Source organism: Motacilla alba, chromosome 2 (assembly GCF_015832195.1).
Source record: "Motacilla alba alba isolate MOTALB_02 chromosome 2, Motacilla_alba_V1.0_pri, whole genome shotgun sequence".
Taxonomy (NCBI): domain Eukaryota; kingdom Metazoa; phylum Chordata; class Aves; order Passeriformes; family Motacillidae; genus Motacilla; species Motacilla alba.
In genome coordinates this window covers 28,156,963-28,179,694 of record NC_052017.1, presented here as the reverse complement: position 1 = coordinate 28,179,694, position 22,732 = coordinate 28,156,963, and the positions used below count along the sequence as shown (strand labels likewise).

Genomic DNA, 22,732 nt, shown 5'->3' with positions numbered 1-22,732 from the left:
AATATTCAGACTTGATAATGTCACTTAGTAAACCCCCCCCAGTTTTTCTTCATGCACACGTATGTGTGTTGTATATACTCATGAGTGCATACACAAGTTTTCTACTCAGTTTAGTGAATTACATGTGAGTGCTTATTTTCAACTAAGAGTAAGTTCTCACTACAAAGCAGGATGAGGCTCATTAAGAAGTTTGAGATAATCAAAAATGTTACTTTTGCTGATAAAGCTATGAAATATGGTTTTAAAATTTTGCATTTTTTATGCTAAACCAGATTGGAAAAATCAGTGAAAATTAGTAGATAGCTTTTAATCTTTCAGTGTCTTGTCAGGCAAAACAGCAATATGTCTCTTTTCCATCCATTTTGAAATCAAAGGAATTTGAATATTAAGATTAATTTCTCATCAAGAACCTTTTGCAAAGTACAACCTTAGCTTCAAGGATCATTTGGAAAGTTCAAGAGATTAGCAAAGTTTGAAGATATAATTGTTTTCTTCATCACAAATTTGATGTCCACTGAAATCTGTAGAATGACTCTAAATTTACACGCTTAATTAGTTTTGTATTTGTGCTTCTTTTAATGACAAGTGCTGGAAAATTGTCAATACTTCAAGCACAATCCTGCTTTTAAGGTCTTGTATGCATTGCTTTCATTTTTCCAGTCATGGAATCATAGAATATTTTGGGATGGAAAGGATCTTTAAAGGTTAGTTCATTAGTCCAACCCTCCCAGCCGTGAGCAGGGGCATCTTCAATTAGATCAGGTTGCTCAGAGTCCTGTTCAATCATCTAGAAAGAGAAAAAAAAAGTAATGAAAATTTATTATGCTTGATTAAATAACTGGTTTTATGTTTTGCTAGGGTATGAAGGTGAGAATTTGATGAAGATCTTAAAAGACATTGAGAACAGCTCAGAGATTTTACTGGACAGGTGGAAATTCGAAGTAATACCCAATGATAAAGATGAGAAGGGAGACCCAGTGCCTTACAACATCATCAATAACTACTTTTCTATTGGTGTGGTAAGACTTATGCTTATCCTTAAGTGATTTTCTGTTTTGAATAAATATTTGCATCACATGCCTTCAAATGAAGAACTGTTGGCTAGAGATCATTTATAATGTTGTTTTGCTAGTGAAATGAATACATAGATGACTGACAGCAATTTGCATAAATTTACTTCCTCACATTCAAACCTGAATTATTTTTCAGGACCTTCTACCTTCCCATTTATAAAGAAGATATTTGTGTTGCTCTTAATGGTTTATGAGCAGCTATAATATTAAATTTATATTGTCAGTTTGAAGGTCCTATAAAAATACAAAGGAAAAACAAATCACTTAATAAGAACTCTTAAGTTTTCCATTACTATTTACATAGTCAAAACTGTTTGAAGGAACTGTTGCATTCTTTATTTCTTTAGGGCAGTTTAAAAAAATAAAACAATAATACAAAAAAGAAAGCTCCACATGTATCGTCTTGGTTCTGCCTTGTGGGGAAGTGAAGTTCACTTCAAATTCAAAGTTTGAATGAGTTAGAAGAAAAAGGGTTTTAAGCTGCTCTTCATGTCTGAGGAACTGCATCTCTGGTTTGTGCTTCTCTGTGGTTTTCTGTGTAGTACCTACACTTCTTAATATTAGCAGAATTTCTTTATTCATATTTGATTTGTGATTTGTTGTTTATTTCTGATACTGTTCTGAAGAGTCATTACTTCATATGTCATTTGGGTTTTTCCTAGGTGATTCTTCTGCCTACATGCAGAAACCTACACTTGATTCAATTACACTCTCTTTTAATTTTTACTGTTTTTCCAAGGCACTGTGAAAACTAATGGTGACCTACAACATATTGCACATTGCCTCATAGATTCTTGCCAAATAATAAGCACAGTCTCTAATCCAACATGAATGGAACTTGATGTATGAACTTTGTAATGGTATGGCAGAAATTGTGCTTAATAACAAACAATCTAAATGTATGTTTAGAAAGGACGGGAGAGTAAAACTGAATAAAATTGTGCTTGATGTGGAACTCTTGATGTTTTAGGACCATAATTCAGGTTGGAAGGCATTGCAGGAAGTCATTAGTTCTAAACAGGGTCAGCTGTGAGAGCAGATCACATTGCTCAGGGCATTATCCATTTAAATTTTAAAAGCCCCCAAGGATGGCACAACCTCTTTGGGCAATCTGTTGTGGTGCTTGACTGTCCTTATGATGAAAATGGTTTGGTTTTGTTTCTTTTTTCCTACATCCTGTCTGAATTTCTCATTTCAACATAAATTATCTGTCTCCTATCCTCCTGTCATATGTTCCACTGTGAAGAGTCAGGCTTTGTTCTCTTGATACCTCCTCATAGGTAGATGCAGTCTGCTATTAGACCTCTCTGGAGCTGCCCTCTTACCTATTAATCACCTTATCTAGTCAGTCTGTTTTTTTAAAATCTCTCCAGCAATCAAGACTATAATATCCCAAGCTAGATACAAGAATGCTGGGGTAGCCAGTGTTCAAGACTTTGCTGAAGTTGAGCATGACATCCCTTGCTTTCTCCTCATCTACAAATCTAGTTGTTTTATCATAGGTACCAATCAGAAAGCAATTTACCCCTTGGAAGGAAAATGATACACTAAGTTCAAAGGAATGCTGGAGACAGTAGCATGTGTATGTGAAATGTTTCATTAGTATGTTCAAGCCAAACAAGCCCTTTTTTTCCTATGGCATTCTCAAAGCTCTGATATGTATATACGTGCTGTACTATGTCTAAGGACAGAGAAAAAGGTAAGAAACAGAGATGTATGTGTAATCAGCTGTGAATGAATGTGGGTAATGTTCAACCTGATGGAAACACAAAGCACGGAAGGACCATGAAAAGCGGATGCCAAGCCATGTGTCAGTTTCAAAGCAGGAGCTAGAAAACATCTAAGAGCAATGTAGAATAAGATAAAGATTTTTCAATTGCTCACATCCATCATTCTGTCAGGATGGCAAGATACCAGAAGAGAAGTTCCATCTGCTTCCTAATAATACTGGAGTCACTGATACAAGCTAAATATCCAAGAAAAACGTGCATTAAAGTAGTCAAATCATATTTGCTTTAAAAAACAAAGATATCACCACCCCAAGGAAAACCAAACAAAAAAAAAAACCTCTTCAAGAATATAGTAGGGTCATCTGAAAATGACAGCTTGCCTTGGAAATTCACAGATTTGGGGATCTGTACAAACATAGCTGGTAGTATTACAGGACAAATGAGGAGGCATGAAAGAGAGGGAAACATCAGGCCAACTGTCCAACAGTTGAAAGTTCAATTACTGATGTACTTTAGAGAAAATAAAAGTTATTTTCCCCATAGTCTATCCAACCAGCTTTAATAGTCATGCATTCATGTACTAGGTTGATATTATCCCAGTGATCATCAAAGACAGAGTTCAGTAATATCAGTATTGTTTTGGATCACAGACTTTATTCTTGGGCTTGCAATGCATTTTTGCAGTTGCTGCAGTACTGGAATTTCAGTCTTGTCACTTCATTTAGCCAACCTGCTGTTGTTATAATCAGAAGGAGTGTGTGTGTGTGTAGACAGAGTATTTCATTGGACATATTATTTGTCATCGTTAACCTTTTCCTATGGATAAAACAGTTTAACTTGCGCTGCTTTCTTCAAGCATGCAGCTGCATACCATTAATGGTGGCTCATCATATAGATGTGGACAGGTGCTTCAGATAAGCCTGTGTTTGTAACACACCTGGTTTCTTTTATCCTAGCTATTTTTTTGTGTCTGTATCTCAAGCCTGTTAAAAAAAAAAAAACAAACCAAAAACAAAAAACCAAAACGTTGATACTTCCCTAATCTTATGCTGTTTTAGAACAGGGAAATATTTTCACAAAATCAGTAATAGTTCTTCAGTTCAATGCTTGAAATTACCCCCTCCAAAAAAGCCTCGAAACAACACCCAAGCAAACAAAACAATCCTCAGACTGAATCGCCATATACTCATGACTCTATGCATTACTCAAAGAACAAGAGGAAAAAAGTGGACAATGATACCCTAAAAAATAAACCCTGTATTTCTTTGCAAACAATTTTTCTGAAGTCTGCTCTCAGATCGTGCCTCGATTGAGCCATTTTCTTCAGTGATGCAGTCCTAGTAAAGCATAAATTCACATTGTTAATTATGAAATGGATGGGCCTATATTCTTTTCACCATAAATATACTCAATTCAAGTACACACAAAATAATATGAACATGGAATGGTGGAATAATCATGTGCTAATTTATACCTGAGCAGCAGCCATGGAAGATGAGTGACCAATAGACAATGAGGCAAACTCTCACATAAAACTAAAACAGGAAAGCAGCTTGAGAACATTGTTACCTTGAGAATGACTTCTGTGTGTGCTGTTAGGAAACTCCATAATGGCATGGCCAGGAACTTACATAGTGCTAAGGTGTGAAGAAAGAGTTCTTTTAAACTTAGGAATAAGTAGCTTAGTTGTCAAGCAATATTGTATTGTTGATACTAGTCTCTGAAAAGGGAGTGACTGTCAAGGCTGTTTATCTTTTATTGGGAAGTTTGTAAAGAATGTCAAATATGAGGGGAAGCTATATTGATTATTTTTAGTGCTTCTCAAATAGTCATCTCAAAGTGAGACAAAATAGGTGTTTTGATAATGGAAGAAATGCCTCATTAAATGTTCCATTTTGATTAAACATTAGAAACCTTGGCTTCCACTAAGTGCTTTGTTGAAAGGAGCACGTGGAAGGGGGAAGAAAACATCTTACACACATAGGGGTAGGAATGTGTGAGAGAGCACAATATCTCTCCTTTCTGTGCTTTCTCTTCCAGATGGGTATTCAAGAGACATGAAGTCATGCAAAATCTATGATGAAGTTTGTTTAAAAAACATCTCATTGTTATTTGATATCTCACAATTAATAATTCTTATTCCTAAAGATAGATGATATTTTCAGAGGCTCCTCCTTGATTGGAGCAACTAGCTGTAGGCCAAACCAAAGGCATAATTTTAGTTGCCAGAGAACCAGCATTGCTGAGCCCTGATTTTTACATTTTTATGTAAACTACTTGAAAATATTAAATAAAAACAATTATTGGATTCAGTTATTGGCTTATCTCAAAAAAGGTAACAATTTTTAAACCAAACAACTCATCTATTTGCCATTGACTTTCCTGTTAGTTACTAATAGCTCTTTTTATTGTTTTCCATTTTGTGGGTAGTAATGCTGAAAGAAATTATGAATAGATGTTAGGATGTGAGTCCTAAAGTAGGTTTTCCAAAAGCAAGCATAATTTTGAATTTACTGTATTACCACTGAATTAGCTTAGAGTTTAGACTTTATGGAGCCAAAATTAGGTCAACATGAATCAGTACTGAAGATCTTTAACCGTAAACGCTTTCTTTCTGTCTTCTTTCCTTTTTTTTACCTTCTAAATAAATCATAAATTTATCTGATATTAATAGGAGATAAAATGCTGTTTAACTATCACTTGAATTTTTGTTACTGCAAAGGGTATTGCAGAGCATATGCTGCTAAGCCCGTTGCAGTTCTGTAGGTAGACTGTTGGAGCATCATAAACTGAACTTGCAAACATCTGCATTGTCTTTTAGTACAAGTTTGTATATAAAGAAATATTACTGAGCTAGATTTTAAGGAAAACTACACTAGATAAAGTGTGGCACAGTGCAGCCTTCCCTATGTTAAAACAGTGAAGACCATTCTAAAATGAAAGCAGTTCTCACTGGTGTTTGGGTAGTAGTCAAGGTGTAAGAATAAACCAAATGATATGGTACTTGTTGGTCTTTACAGAAGGCAATTCTAAAGATTTTATTAGCAGTCGTATATCCTTGTGCTCAACTTGAAGTGTTCTGTATGAATGCCTGATAAGGTAACTCTCTGATATTCATCTCTATTTTCTTCCTCATGGGCCAGATTTCATTAAGATTTTGAACTTTTGTTTTTGACCGAGTTATAGGTATGTTACATATGTAAAGAGCATACATATTCTCTCTGTTCACACTGAAGTGATTGCCTGGTGTTCTGGCTAGGAGTACTGCAAAGGTTGCTGCCCTTTGGGAAACCAGCAGTCCCTTAGAGGCTTACATTCATTGTAGATCCAGAATTGCTTCTCCCTTATCTACACAGATCACCTGAATACATGCTTTAGAATAAGCCTACTTGGGATCTTTGCTATTGATGCTCTTTTGTCTACATACCCTATGAGGGATAGTTGGGAGCAGAGTCGTCAGCAGAATCAAGTTCCTTAGGAAGCTCAAAGCTACAGCTGATCTTATTCAGATTATTTCATTTGCACAAGGTATTTAGGATATGGAAAACATCTTATCTGTCTACTTACTGACACAGGATTTAAATAAGAATCTTCCAGCTCCCTTCAGCTGAAATTTTGAATACATGTGCAAACACATACACAAGAACATATTGGAGGGAAAAAAATGCTCTAGGACAGCAATTAAGATAGTAACCTGGAAGACAACTGGGATATCCAGATTCCTGTTCCATCTGTTGTTTTTGTCCATTTGATTAACTTGTACATGGAAATTCAGAAACTTACATTACTCTTTTCTAAAATCAATAGGTAAGAAATTTTAATGCTAAACCAGAACTTACGGAAGTAGAACACCTCAGTCTTTCATTCAGTCTTTACAACATGTGGTAATTGATTTCATTGCAATATGGTGATATTCTCACTTGGATGATCTACCACAAAAATATTTTTTGCAAGTGTTTTAAGTTAAGGCAGTAAAGATAGTTGAATGTGCCTGGAAATGTTCTGTAAGTTCTTTGAGAAACAAGGCAGTATTATATGCTGGATTAATAAAAAATAGCAGTTATCACATAGAGGGGAAATGTCATTAATACTAGTAAGTAATACTACAATCAGGATGTGTTCTCTGAAGAATTATTATCATAAAGTAGTAAAGGTCTATGACAAAGACAAGTATACTTTAATGACACCTAATATGTTGCTATCCAAATGCACTATCAAATAGATATTTGGGGGCTCATGATTTAATATTCTTCAACCTTAACCAGTCACTAAGAGCCTCTAATTCTGCCAGTAGAGAAAAATATGAGTTCTTAATTCTCATAATCATAAATTTGAGCTTGTTATGAGTCTGCTTCCCTATCACTATAGTCTAAGTCATCAACCTACACTTTCATTATACTTTTTTTTTTGCAAGACTGGGGAAAAAAAGTAAGAAATATCCTACATAGGAGCCATATTTTTTTTGTTTTCTTGAGAAACAGCATTCATTAGCATCAATAGACTTTGACTACCAGAATTTTTAGTCTCAAATACCAGACTCTTAGGTACCTCTAACTGACTATAATCACATAATCTTTAATTCTTTATGTTGTTTTATTATCTCTGTTATTTTAGAATATATTTATTACTACACAAAAAAGTGTTTATTATTGTATGTAATATTTACCACTGTGAATGAATTTAAGTTTTATGCTGGCCCCATATTTTGTAATTTTAAAGCCTCATAGCATTTTGCTATTCATGGTGGTAAATAGGAATTTTTTTTCTGCATAGGAAAATATCCTAAGGACATATCCTGATTCAATGCAGAAATTAAGTGCTTGCACATCTTAATACTGATGCAATGTGACATTTAAGTATGTGTTTAAACTTTCCTGATCTAATGAAGCAGTTAAACACTTGGCTAATTTTTTAAGCATTTTTTGCATTTTCACTAGTATGACTGGACAAATGCATATGTTGAATTCTGGGCATTTGGTGTAAACTGAATAATTATTCAAGTGGGATTTTTAGGTATACATAACTGAAAATGGTGTTTAGTGGTTTGCTGAACTGATATGAACATAAACACATGCCTAAGTGATTTTGTGAATCCTAATAATCACTTTGAATGTGCTAATGGAATGCTGTGATATATTGCATTATTTCTGTGCCAAGGAGGGAAAGAACACTTCATAGTAAACAGTATTATTGCTTTGTAATCCAAAACACTTTTTTTTTCCTGCAGAAATGGTTAAGAAAATAAGCAATTCATCCACGTGTGAATTCAAATGTAGTATTAAAAAAAACATATCGATACTGGGCTTCTCATAGTCTCAGTCACATAGCCAAATCTGTAAAAATGGTTGCTGTATCTGTGGGGAGAGCTCTACTCTCTTCTAGAAGGATCATGTTCAGAGCACTTTAATACCAGATTTGAAATACTGTTATATTGGAATCATTGATAGTTCAATCTATCATCTTGTTTAATTTCCTCACATTACTAATTTTTGCAAATTATTTTTTATTATAGATTTTGCTACTTGCATGTTTTAATCTTCTTTACTCTTTTCAGCTTTATTGCTGAAATATTGAAATTCTTCTGCACAAATTTTTGGATATGATATATGACAAATATGATCATGCAGGGTTTTTTGTTGCATGGTTGTTTTTTTCATATGGCAGAAAGCCTATACTGCATGCCATAGAAAGCTGAATCTGTAGAATAATTCATAAATAAGAAGCTATAGGTGGCTCTTTGGAGGTTTCCTTTCACTAATGTGCTGCAGTATTTCCCTGGACATGGAGAATGTGAATTCCATAACTAAGATACACTTAGTCTTAAGTAGATTTTAGTTTTAAGTCTTACTGCAGCACTGCTGGTGGTGTTCTCTATTAGGTAGTTTCTTTCTGCCATGGTGGATTTAGTTTACCTTCTAAATTCCTGCCATCATATTATTCTACCATTCATAATGTACATTGGGGCACCCTAGCATGAGAGTTGTACTGCACTGCATGGGATATGGGAGGTACTTTTGTGCAGAGAACCAAAGTTTTCTAGCTTACTCTACTGTGTAATGAGTCTTACTACTACAAAAGAAGAATGATTTCCTGAGGTACTGTTTCTTTTATTTCTTAGTATGTAAAGAAATTTTAAAAATTTAAGTTGTTCTTCCTATTTGGTTGGTCATTTATTTATTTTTTTTAATGCTAATGTGTAAATTTATGCCAGCAAATGCTGTAACTTTCTGAAAATATTTACATATATCAAATAAGTTTATTTAAACTGGTGTGTGTGATTTCCCTTACCGTGCAGTAGAGAATACCTAGGTTTGTGCTGAATTCACTGTGGGTTTTGTCAGGTTCAGTGAAAATACAATTCTGTGGGCTATATTTAAAGTAGCAAGTAATTTTGCTCAGTAGGAGTGCAGCAATTGATGTTGAGTCCCTTCTGTCTGCAAAACGTGTAGTTTGGGAGTCATAATCAAACTGGATATCATCTCCTCCCCTGCTATGAACTGTCCTAAACATGCTTGTCCTGAAGTGACCTAAATGGTTGGTCATTGGTTTTAGCTGGTGTATCCTCATAATATGGAGGGAGCATGCTGGCCACACTAAATATGTTATCTTTCAAAGATATCTGGCTGACATGCACCAGTCTTTGCTTCAGAGAGAATTATGGGAAGTAGGAATGATTTGCTAATAGTTGTAATTGCTTCTCTACAGTTTCCTAGTGAACCTGGAAAAGTCAAATAGCTGTGCAGTGTGTCTAACTTTGATTTAACATCCTCCCCTTCTAGTTTCCCATGTAGATTTTTTTCTTCTGTCATTTTAGGTATTTGAGATTCATTTAACTTTTCATGATGTGGTGAGAACTAGGCTGAAAACTTTGAAATAAGAAAGGCTCCCTTCTTTTAGATTTATGAGGATCTCATGCACTTGCTAGTACTTACTACCCATTCCTGTCATAAAATCATTCTTCTGGCATGGAATCAAAGGCTAGAAAGTGACTTGTTTCCTTAGTAAAAACTTTGAGAAAAATCATAGGGGAAGTCTTTGGCAGTTGCCTATATCCTTCTCTTTAATTTATAAGGGATTTGTAAAATACAACAATTTCTAGAATTGAGAGGATGTTAAATTTCATCTATGTCAAATTTGTGAAAGCTAGTTATTAAATAAAATGCAATGAGGCATAACCTTACTAAGGAGATACTACAAGAGATATTTTTTGGGAAGAAATGCAGTAAAATGAAACTTGCGGTCCTCTGGTATTTTGTCATTGCATACCCTTGCTAGTGGAGATTTTGAGTCTCGTTCAGGGATTTTGCTGGGGTTTCTTTGTTGCTTTTTTGTTTTGGGGGTGTGATGCATTTGTTTTCACAAAGAGAGGGTCTACAGAGCAGCCTCGTCAACAGCTGTGGTTATAAGTGACAGTTATAAATGAGAGTATATTCCTAAAGACATAATTAATCTGCAATGAGCTTGGAACAGCTCCTTAGCTAAATGCAACTAAATCAGCTACACAGTGATTACACAACTTACAACTGTATTAGTGCTACTACAATATTATTCATTATATATGTAAGTTATTATTTTCTCCATATGAAATTTGTGATATACTAAGTAATGATTAAGAGTTCATTGTAGTATTTTGTTCATATTATCATAATATAATTGTGATGTATGTTCATCTTATTAATGCTGTTATTCCTACTTGTTCTTTAAAGAAATGTCAAGGAAAATGTCAGGAAAATATGATGTGGGATTTTTTTCACACACACTAAGAAGCATCTATATCTAAATGACATTGAAATTTTAGTCCTTGTCTAGATTTTGTAATTCTGCTTGTTAGTAATGACAGGAGTATGTCAAGGAAAGGTAGAAGCCAACAAGACTTTATGTTGAAGTCAGGAGTAAGGTGAATAAGCTTTAAAGTTGGTCTTAAGACTAATTCAGAGCTGAAAGTAGGAAGAACAACTGAGGAAATTGCTTGAAAGAAGCAAAGATTTTTAAGACAGGTGATGGTAGCTGATGGAACTAAGTTGAATTTGGGAAAGGTTTATGAGATATGCAAGCTGTACAGAACATTAAGTGGGCTGTGTGTACTCTGATACCTTCACCTGGCTAAGATGCAAGACATATGTCTTTGTGTACACATGTAGAACTATGTGAAAAATAGCTCAGATTTAAATTCTAATCATTCTGTTTTCATGTGAGAGTTAATCCTGATAGATGTAAATAAGTTTATGTAAATTAGTTGCTTTACCAACTTCTCCCTGACAACATCATTTACCTTTTTTGCCATGCCATTAAAGATCCTGTCTCAGAACTTTACTTTCACAGGTCAGCCAGATCCCTACTGAGTCTTTTCAGACCACGTGTGTGTAGCTAAGAGGGACCAAAGAAATCATAACCATGCTGACTCAAGTGCCTGTTGAGGACATGAAGTACTGTTATTTCTGAGAACACAGTATAAAACCCATTCTATTACAGGTAACCAAGAGGGAGATCTGATTTATAGGCATTTTAGATCAAGTTAAATTTATAGGTATTCAATTATATAAATTTAAAAAATAAATTCTTAATTAATTGCTTAGAATTACTTATTGATTAGGAAATTTGGAGTGTGATTAGCCATTGGAAATTTTTCCCTCTGACTTATAATTCTGATTGTCTTAGTTTAAAAGAACAGTCCACCTGTTGATTACATGCAAAATTGCTGTTAGCACTAGGAAATCCATTAGAGATACTAATCCTTTGAGTGCATAATGAATAGGATATGTTGCTATTTGGTGTGTTTTATGTAGTCATAACTGCTGTGTTCGTGGTGCTATGAGGTAGAAAGATCAGTCAAAAAAAGAGTAAGAAAGGAATTTTGGACACAGACAGAGGGGGAAAAAGAGAGCAAATAATCAACTACATAAATCTTTGATTTACTTTGATTTACTCTAGATTTAAAGGAAGAATTTGATGTGTGAATTGGATATTAAATAGATACAGGAAACTGTTACTTTGTCATCCACCATACAGTCATATCTATGGTATATAACTGTAGTCAGTCTTGAGGCCAGATAGAGATTCTTTTTTAAGATATTCAACAAATAGTGTTTAGGAAGCAGTTTATGGTTTGGGGAGACTTGCATATGTACATATATACATATATATATATATATATATATATGAGAAGATCTCATGCCCCAAAATGTTAAAATAGCAATAGTGTATCATAAATTTAAATTATATGCACTGTTGAATTTATGGTATAGGTTATCCAAGGGGGAAATATATAAAAATCTCAGACACCTAGAGTTGTTTGTCATTTAGCATTATTTACATATCTAGAGAGTTGGTAGTTTAATTGATATTCCCTTAGTACAAAAATATTCTTTATATCTCCAGATCTGCATGTTTTCTGCATTTTGATGGCAAAGTCCCAAAAGAAACATGATTTAACTAAACTGAAAGTGGGTGGATTTAGCCAAGAAACACTTAGTCTTGTGTTACCATCTGAACCAGGTGGAACTAGAAGCAAATTGCTGAACATAATTTATTCCATGTCCTTACTGGAACAATTTGTACTAAAGTACCTCTACAGACACAGTACACAAGGAATTCTGTAGTCACTGTTTGTGATTTTACAGTTTATTCACTTAAACTGGAACTCTGAGGGTTTAACACAGCATATTCTTTATTTCTGTGACGATCCCAAGACTACTTAAGCTTGTGAAATGCCAAAGAATGGGTCAAAATTGTTGCTCGTATGCTGTCATTTTATGTTACTGGTGATGTCACCAAGGCTGAATGGACTGATATGGCACTCAGGAGTAAGAGCTTTCCAGAGCATCTTGCCAAGCATTCTCACCACAGGCAGTGATTCCCACCCAGGTCCCTGAGGCACATGGACACCACAGTTTTATGTGGTACAGTGTGCACCCACTTGCAGCTGCACCTTACTTTAGCACCACCATGCCACATGCACACTCTCCAATAACTGTGTCGAGCAGACAGAGCACCTTTCCAGGGCAGCTTGTGGTACCATCCTGGTAGTGAGGTTTCTGTCTGGAGGGCTGTCCTTGCCATTACGTTTAGTACTGCTGCAATGGAAAGACTGTTTATGCAGCCATTGCAGTCCCTATACCAACGAAGGAAGGGCTTCTCAGCTGCTGAATTGTCTTGGATGTTAACATATGCTCTCCTCACTTTTCTGCCCTGGCTTTTCATGTTTCTTTTTTCACTGTACTCTGTAACTCATGATGTTATATTTTATATCTCATGTTGCACCAGAGTGGGTTTAGATCAGATATTAGGAAAAATTTCTACACTGTGTAAGGAGACCTATAGGCAGGCATTGGAACAGGCTGCCCTGGGAAGTGGTGGAATCACCATGCCTGGAAGTGGTAAAAAATGTGTGGTTGTGACACTTTCAGGGAAGTGATTTAGGAGTGAGTATGGCAGTGGATTGGACTTGATGATCTTAGAGGTCTTTTCCATCTTAGATTATTCTGTGGTATGAGAGAAGCATCAAAATTGGCACCAGTCACTTCAGAGCTGCTCATGATATTAGCCATTCACAGTTTCTGTCTAGAGCTGTTACCTTAAAAATTCTTTGCCCTGTTTATCTCATATTTAAAAAAAAATAATCTGTATTGCATGATATTGCATTACTTCTTTCTTGGAAGTGTTCTTGCATTCAAACAGGTCTGGTAGTCCAGAATGTTAAAGAAAACAAACAGGACAAGTCTTGGTAGTATCTGGAGAAGCAGATGTAAATTGGGATTTTCTGGAGTTTTATGCAGCTAGTACTTAGGAATAGCAAGATGCACAGATTATATGGATCCAGCCCTGCCAATCTTGGCCAAATGGAGAAAAAAACCCCAAACTATGTAAAGCACATAGCCTGGGAATCCAATTCTGATGCATATAGGGCTTGTCCAAATTACTGCAGCATTTTGATTCCCATAGAGAGTGGCAGGGAAAAGATCTGCTACCTTGCATTTGTAAAATCCCATAGTTGGTGACTGAAAGAATTTCTCTTGCCATTCTTTCCCCTTGGGGAAACTCCATGTCAAAGGGAGTGATGTCAGCTGTTCATTGATGTATCTCCTTGTTTGAAAATATTGTCTGTAACTCAACATAAGGAACTGATTTATCATCTTCCTGAAATACCCAACCACATTCCCTTCTGCTAGGATTACAAGGAAGGAAGAATTCTTACTTTTGAAACAGCAGTGGCTGAAGAATCTTCAAGGAGGTGAATATACCCTGTCATAAGCATTGATGCTGGGGTAGAAGTTGGGTAGTAATAAAAATGCCTCTGCGCTCTGGGTTTCAACTTGCCTCTCTGGATTTCAGTGATAGTTTCAGTATGATGGTGATATTTACTTTGTTCTGCGCTGAGTATGTTATGAAACTGAGAGGAATAAAGGCTATGCCAGTGTCTAGAAAAAATGCTGTGTTAAGCCAAAAAGAATTGCTGTGGCAGGAGGGTTCTGTGATAGTTCTTCAGGAAGATAAATATCAGTTCAAATACTGACTGTTTTCTGCTTTCTTAGCAAAATAACTCTGAGGAAAAAATATGAATTAAAAAAAATTAAAATGGGAGTCTAATAAGAAAAAAGTAATTTTCTATGATCATTTTTGAACTTATTAATAAGCACAGCTTTAGTTAAATGACATTTCCCTTCTTAGGAGTGTTATTGACATTTTGATATGAGACAGAGAGACCTTTAATGAGATCTCAATCAAAGGTAATATTTATATAATGATACATGAATTCATAAATGCTAGTCAAATAAAAATGCTGTAGCCCATTTTGGCCTTCACCTTATGAAAATCTGTACAGGTCATAAGATGAAAAAGCTCAGTGAATGACGACTAATACTCTCACCTGATTGTCTAATTATTTCTGACTAATTGTGTGAGTTAATGTTTGTAGCTTAATCTTGCAATATAACTTAATTCATCACCCAGAAAAAATGCATGGGAAAAGACTGAAATTTTCTCCCTTGCTCAACGTATGATCTCCTTAACATTTGAGTTTATGATGATTTCTGTTCTCATGTGAAAAAGGTAACATTTATGTAAACTGTATGTTAGCTACCAAAGAACTGGGCAGACAAGTAGACAGATCCATAAAATTCCTGTTTGATAGCTTTGTTTTTTCTATTGTTTTGCTAGCCAAAATCCCAGTCTAGTAAAATATTTTCTTGTAGCTTCAGAGGGCAAAAGCCTATGAAAAAAATCAAGTTTCCCAAGGTCCTTCCAACTTGTTCTTGAACACTTCCAGGGATAGGGTGTTCGGGGGCCATCCCACAACTTTCTTTGTGTATTTTAAATTTGCACTATTAAGCACAGATAAAATAGTAATGCTACTCTGGTACTTTTGTTTGTCTTCAAGTAATCTGTTCTGTGGATTACCCATTACAGGGGTAAAGATACAGATCGTGCTGCCTGAGTGTGAGCCCAGAATCAGATCAGCCTGCTTCATGTAATATTGTTCTGTGTGCACATAGCAGATCAGGTCAGAGGTAGCTTAGGATGCTCACTTACAGCAGCAGACTTTTTTCCTTCGTTGCACCTTTTTTTTATTCCTGTGTTTATATCTTAACTGACATAATGCTTAATATGGTTCTTTCTTAAGTTATGCCAAGTCCAGATTTTTAAAGTGCCTCATAATTATAAATTTTGACCTAAAGCTTAAGTTACTTTGTTACATAAGGTACACCTATATAATCCATCTACTCTCACAATGTCTTCACAACCCGAAGAAAATAAATTCCTTAAATTATTTCTTGATGAGTAAAGAAGGAGTGTTATATTTGGGATTTCTAATTTTCTAGGTTATAAAGCTTTTGGAGGTGAAATGAAGAGATAGTAAATGAGTTGTGGTTGTATTTTTAAAATACTGTTTTCAGCCATATTGTTACTTAGTCTAGATTTATCTGTTTGATTGAGAGAGGCTACCAGTGTCTCAAGAGGAAATTGAGACACTTATTTTCAGGAATTCCAAAAAGCTCTGGGTCACTTCTGTCTAGTCAGATTTATCTATCTAATTTTAATATTTAATTCTGAAAATTTCTAATTTCATTATACTGCTGCCAAAATATTTTCATGGTGTTATGCATTATTGTTTTTTGTTTTCTTAGGGTTTGTGTTTGTTTTTTTATTTGTGGGGGTTTTTTTGGTTGGGTTTTTTTGTGGTTTGTATTTTTGGTTTGGTTTTTTTTCTTTTTTTGGTTGATTTGTTTTGGGTTTTTTTCTTTTATTTTCCAGAATTTCAGGGGAAAGTTCATGCCAGAAAATCACATGAACAGCAAATAATCATGAGGATCAATATTTCTGAATTTTCAGATCAGATATAAAATGAAGCTTACAGTGTAAAGCAGCACTTAATCTTTGTGTGCACAATACTAGATACCAGATTTGCCTGTATGGCACCAACATGTGTTTATGCAAACAAAACGTTAGAAAGTCTTGGGGCTAATGAAATTGGGTTCTTGTACCTTTTTGTTGCCACATTATACCTACATTTCATAACAAATTATCAAAATTTTAAGTAACTGACTTACCTCATTTCATTTTGTAAGCCCAGAAGTAAGTACACTTGTTATCACTTGATTTGCAACTACATTCATGTTACTAGTTATCCCTTAAAAATAACTCTCATGAATAATGAAAATAAATCCCCTTTCTACTCCCATAGCAAGAGGTTTTAAGTGCTACCACCTGGCATCTTAGCAAAAGATCATAATAACCATGTTTTCTTACAATAGTTCATTGAGAGGGTACATGGCAAGAATTAACAAATTTCCACTCTTAGAGCCAAATAAAAAGCTGAGTCTCTACTCAGGCAAAAATCAATAGCAGCTTTGCCAGACCAAGACATAGGTGGTTGTTCTTACCACTATGGTTTATAAAATCTTTATTTTATCTTAACTATTTCTGTTCTTGTTTGTTCTCTGGTAAGTTTGAAGTCAAACTGCTCTTCTTTCCCCAGTGTGTGTTTGGCCTTCTTTTCTACTTCCTCCATGTATCTGTTTACTCACATCTTCGTTTGTATTCACCCCATCACTCTTTCTTCCCTCTTTAAGGTTGATTCATTTATCCTGTAATGCCCATTTATTACAACATCATCTTCACCACTCTCTTTTTAACTCTGTTACTTATCTGTGTGATAGGAATTGTTCCTGCTTAACAAAATCAGTTTCTAATTCCATTTAGCTAAGTAGGTTCAACTGCTTTGTGTGGACATTGAAGCAGTTTAAAAGTGGCTAAAACAGTTTTAGCTTAACCCAATTAAACTAAATCAATTTTGACCACTCTTTAACCACTTTAAAAGCAACCACACAAATGAGTGCATCAATTTTGTCTAAATTAATTTAGACAAATCAGCAGATTTCACATCTGTAATTCCTTAGTATCTCTTTTCAAATTCTTTCTCACCAGATCACAGAGTCCCACACATTTTCTTTTGGTCCAGTACTCTAATTTCCAGGCCAGGCTGATTCTGGAATACCTCTGAAAATTGTTTCAGATTATCAGACTGCAAAATACAAAATTTTAGAACAGAAATAATGGTTTCAGATAAACTCTGTGTCATTGCACAACATTGTGATTAACTTAATACTAGGGTACAGAATACATTCTTGGAGATCAAATTCATTGTCATTGATTAGTGTACATTTCAGCCTGTCAGAAAGGTTAGCAGGGCTTCTCAGATACCAAATATTGGAAATAGCAAGGGCAAATTTCAGGAATAAATTATTTAACAAGCATGTTATCTGGATCAACCTCAGTCTTTCCTCTCTTCTCATTTCTAGGTGATAATAGCTAATCTTATTGACCAATCCTAGGGGTTTCTGTTTTAATCCTTTCAGATAGCTAGGAATGAAGCACAGGACTTACAGGCAGAAGATTGCGTACCAGAGAGCAGCAACACAGAAGCACTAATTTTCCATGTTTAGTAATCACTTAAATATAAGTTCTTGCTAGAAGGACAAATATGATCCTTGAATTTCTTCTGAAGGGAAGACTGACTAAACATAACATGCCTTGGATGCAGTCTTGGTAAATTTGTGCAGCTGTGACATCCATATTTCAAAAAGGCTGTTGAAAGATTCAAGGAAGTTCAGAAAAGTGTGACAGGAGTGGTTTAGAAGGTTTAAGAGCTTTATTGCAAAAGACTGTCAAGAAACAACTTGATCAGTCTAAATGTACCTTAATGGGAAGAAAATACATGGTAGTCAGCAATCTGTTAAGATAGTGAAGTTCCTCAAGATGCAAGCTGAAACTAGACAAACCAAGGTTGGACATGCGCCACTGAAACTTAGAACCAAAGAAAATTAGTCAGGGACATAATTGATTTTTCAGTTTGGGATGGTACCATTTCTGGGTAAAAAAATGTAGCTCAGGAAGACATAGTGATTAGGAATGGCAGTGTTCAATGTTATTTCCTATTTAGACAGGAATCATAATAAACTCTATGTATGCAGGGAATCCTTGGCCAGTGGGACCTTTCCCACATAACTGTAATTATACCAGGAATTCAAATTCCAGAGAAAAGGAGGGGAAGTAGCAACACACAGGAAGGCTATTGCTGGGGTTGCTGGAGTTAATCCTTCCCATTCCAGCTTGCCAGAGCTCCTCTTGACTTCTCGCTTCCTTTTCCTGTCTACAGTGATTTGCTGCTCTAATGTACATAATGGTACAGTGCTGCTCATGTATAGCAAAAGAAATTTCAACAAAGTAAATATATAAATAAAAATAAGCATGATTTTTTGAAAGCAGCAGCATAGCAAAGTAATGCAAAGAGCATAATAATAAGATTTAAGGATATCAGAGTATAGTGTCTCAATGACCACAGTACTTACTAAGTAAGCTTTTATTTGATATGTAATACTGTGGACTTCTTATCTGCCTGTTATCATGAGGAAGAATATTTTATGCAAAGGAAAATGTGTGGAAAAGTAGTGGGCAAATTGCCCATTTCTTGCAAAACTAAAATATATAGCAGTTTGATGTTTAACAAGCTGCTGGCCTGCTTGATTTGAACCATATTATGTATTTCTTCATAGAATGGCTCATAATGTTCCCAAAGTATTGTCAGTGCAAATACTTCACCTAAAAAACATTCTGTTCTTTAAATGTCTTCCTTCATCACATCATCTTAGTCAATCTCCTCAGCCTTTACTCCCTCCTCTGTTTAAAATCTCAAAAAGTGATTGCAGTTGATATGTGCCATATGAGGCTTCACTGAAGCTATTTAAAGGCTACTGAATTTAAAAGACCCAATTGATTAATATGACAATTTAAAAGTGGGGTTAATGGTAAGAATAATTTTTTAGTTCACCAAAAAAAAAGAAAATGGTGCAGAAAAACAGCATGTACATATGTGAAATACAGCTGAAAAGCAGCATAAAATAATTATAAAGTCTTCCTCACCCTTGGCTCATTGCTTAAACTGTGTGGATCTGCATCATTTTGTGTACCATTCCTTTTTAACTATATTTGAAGTTAAACAGCATGTATGGTGTCTTTTTTCTGTCAAAAAGAGTGACAGCTTCTATAATTCCCTTGTTTCACAGAGTATAAATATTCCAATGAGTGTTTCATGGCTGCAGTCATTGAGTTTTAACATGTATATTTATTGGTTGCTTGTTCTGATAATTTATGGTCAGCTGCCAAGAACAACTAAGCCTTGCAGTTAAAGATGTTTTTTCAAGTTAGACTAAAAAAATAAGGTTTCTAAATCTAAAACCTGTAAAATAACAGTAAATTCTTGTATTTGGATGATAGAAGAAAACTGGTAAATTAATACTTAATTCCCCAAGATGCGACTTTCTGGAAGCCCCTGCCTACCATTAATTTGCATAAAATTTCATATGCAGACTGCAAACAGTTATGAAAGTGCTGCTGAGGAATCTCTAGCTCCAAAATGTATTACATAGCTTTGCTGGTCAGGTCAAGCTAGAAGATTGCATACTGGGCTTTATATTCTTCTTGAAAATATGTAGACATCTACTTCTGGTGGGTGGAATATAAAACCCCTCTAGAAGGCTACAAAAATCTGTGTTTTCTGCTCACTTGGATATATAAAACATACATATTGAACAGCTAACCAGTTACAAACACCAAGTGTTTGTATATAGGAGTCTTATCTTTCCATTCTTTATTTAGCTCTCAGCAGCAGAAGCAAAAATTGGTATTATTGGTTGACGTACTTAGCAACTACAGGACTGCAAGGTCAAACTGGCAGCTAGTGTTGCAAATGGATGCAGAACGCATGGTAATTGCAATGAAAAAATAAAAGCAGACGAAAGTTTATTTGCAATGAGGCTCTTTGTAATTCAGTCACTATATAAAGATGTCTCATGTCAGTGCATATTTAGTGAAATGGTTAATGGGGTTAATGGTTAATAGCCCTTTTATTCCCAGTGCTGTGCCCAAAGCAATACATATCTTAACCTTTCTGGGATTCAGGAAATTGAATATCACAAACATTTGGCTATGAAGGCACAGTCTTCGTATGTGTAAAAGCTGATTATGAAGTTGTACCTTAGTTTGTCGTGGTTTAGAACAGGAGTGAAAGTTTGTCTTCTCTTAGATAAATACATAGCATCATTATCACATGTGCCAAGAATAGCATCATTATGCAGTATTATTTATACCATACACAGGCTAAAGGACTGGAATGTCTTCAGCTTATGGTCCCATCAGAGAGAGTCAATGCGTTCCTCTCCAGATTGCTTTTCTAGCCAGTTGGTTGAAACCTTATGTTCTGCTTTGTGCAGTCATTACCATTCCTGAAAGTGAGGGCCCCAAAAGTATGACAGAAATGAGAACCAAGGTTTGTTCTCTAAGTATGGGTCAAACTCCAGCCCGTCTGGAAAGTGGCATTTTGATGCCACAAGGGGTAAAATAGCTTATCATTTCATCATGAAATTTGCCTGTGGATTTGCACTGTTGAACTCTTTATAAGCTACTGCTTGCAAACACATTCCTTTGAGGAATCATACAGAACTTCCTTTGGTTTGTAAGGGTTTTTCACAATACTTTGTTTGAGCCATATTGTACATATTGTGTTAAAAGAGAAAACAAACTCAAAACCCATATTAGCGCAGTTCTGCTTTCTATGGTGTACCTATATTTAGCTCTTGCAAAGCCAGCCAGATGAAGTCAATATTTCCTAGAAAAGCCAGGGGAACGTTTATTCCACCCAGACTTTCTAATGAACTAAAGGCTTGTCCCTTTACCTGGCCAGAGTTCTTTTTAACTGTGCTTTTAAATTTGCAGTGACATAAGACATTTTATATACTGACTGGATTAAAGAGTCTCACTGCAAGTAAAACTATACATTTTTTTTCATTACCATTACCATTGGCAAGTGCCTGCCAGTAAGAATTATGGCATAACTAATTAGCAGTCACTACCAAGGCATAAATCACTACCATAGTCCTCAGTCAGTGGTTTTTCTCTCGATATGTGGATTTGATTATGAAATTTTGAGACCCATGATCAAGGTCTTACTGATTTCATAGGTCTGATAAAAACACACGGTCCCATAGAATCCTTGAAGAATTAAATATTTAAATTCCAGTTGTTCTGGTCATCAGTCTCGACTGAGTAAACCCCTGCAGGTAATTCTAGCTGTTGGTGCTATTTTAACATTAATTTGTAGGTTTTCCATATTGCATTACAAAATAAATCCACCAAAATTTTGAGACTGCTTTATTCTTGCACTGGATCAAGTTTTAAATAATATTTTGGCAAGCATCTATGTACAGTACAACACTGAACCTGAATGAAGTACATCCAAGTATGAAAGGGTACTAGCCAGCGCTGTCAGAATGCCATCTAGACATTAATTTCCCACATAAAGGGTTTACTAGCACTTTGTATGTAAGTTGTATAACTTGTGACCAGCTGCTTCCGTGTGTGGTGCGTAACTGATGGGAGCATATGGCTTTAATTAAGTAGCCTATTCTAGCTGATTTTTAGGCATCTATCCACATGGCATACAATATTTGTTGAATCCAAATCAAGTTTCACAGCTGTCTCTCGAGATAAACTGATTGACTGACATGAGCTGCTTTTAAACATGGTCAGGTTAGTTCCTATAACCTCAGGGGATTCAAATAATGGGGGGGAAAAAGGCTCAGCCACATGCATGAAAGCTCAGATGACTAGACTTTATATATATATATAAAAATATGTGTGTGTGTGTATAAATGTGTATATATTTAACATTTCAGGCTAACCTTAATGGATTTCTGTAGCTACTGATGCTGGAATACAACAACTCAGAGGCCAAATGATCAAGAAATCTCCACATTATTCTGATTTGGCTGTGTCATGTACAGTGGTTTGACACCAACTTGAACTTCAGTAGTAATGACATGCATAACAATTGAGACGTAGAAAAGGATAATTATCAAAGTGCAGAGCTGGTGCCTCACTGGTTCACATCAGTGTAAACCTGGTGGGTATCTGCTGGTTTTAGGAAGAAAAGTAAAGTGCTACCAAATGCAACACAACCCTTGTGTTAAATAGGCATTTGTTTATTTAATAAGGGCACTGAACATCAGCTTAGTGAATCTGCATGTGATTCACTGTGATCATGGAGTGTATTTGTTGATGTAAAGGGAAGAATTTAAAAATTAATGTTATGAAATATAAAGAAATATTCATCTTATGAAATTGAATCTTATGAAACTGAAAGTGTACTCTCAGTAATTTTTTAGCAATTCATGCTGAAAGAAAGGACAGATAATCACAACTGATCTCACGTGATACACTGCCCATATGTTTTCCTAAAGGTTTCATGTGTAAAATTAGAAGTTTTGTATGTCTTTGGCAGGATTGGGTAACACCTTATGTACCTGAGCTCCATCTCTAGGTTTACTTTTTTTACATCTCAAAAGGTTGTGTTTTATTACACAAGAAGTAGAAAGG

At 35.3% G+C, this 22,732-nt stretch overlaps 1 protein-coding gene across 6 annotated transcripts in view; it reads left to right on the top strand.

Moving 5' to 3' along the window:
* Window positions 1-22,732, top strand: part of DGKB (diacylglycerol kinase beta) — a 334,152-nt gene that overhangs the window by 140,894 nt on the left and 170,526 nt on the right. For all 6 annotated transcript variants that reach the window (XM_038163165.1, XM_038163173.1, XM_038163184.1 and 3 more), the window contains one exon: window positions 859-1,019. In XM_038163165.1, the coding sequence (XP_038019093.1) occupies window positions 859-1,019 (161 nt within the window). The remainder of the gene's footprint in view (window positions 1-858; window positions 1,020-22,732) is intronic.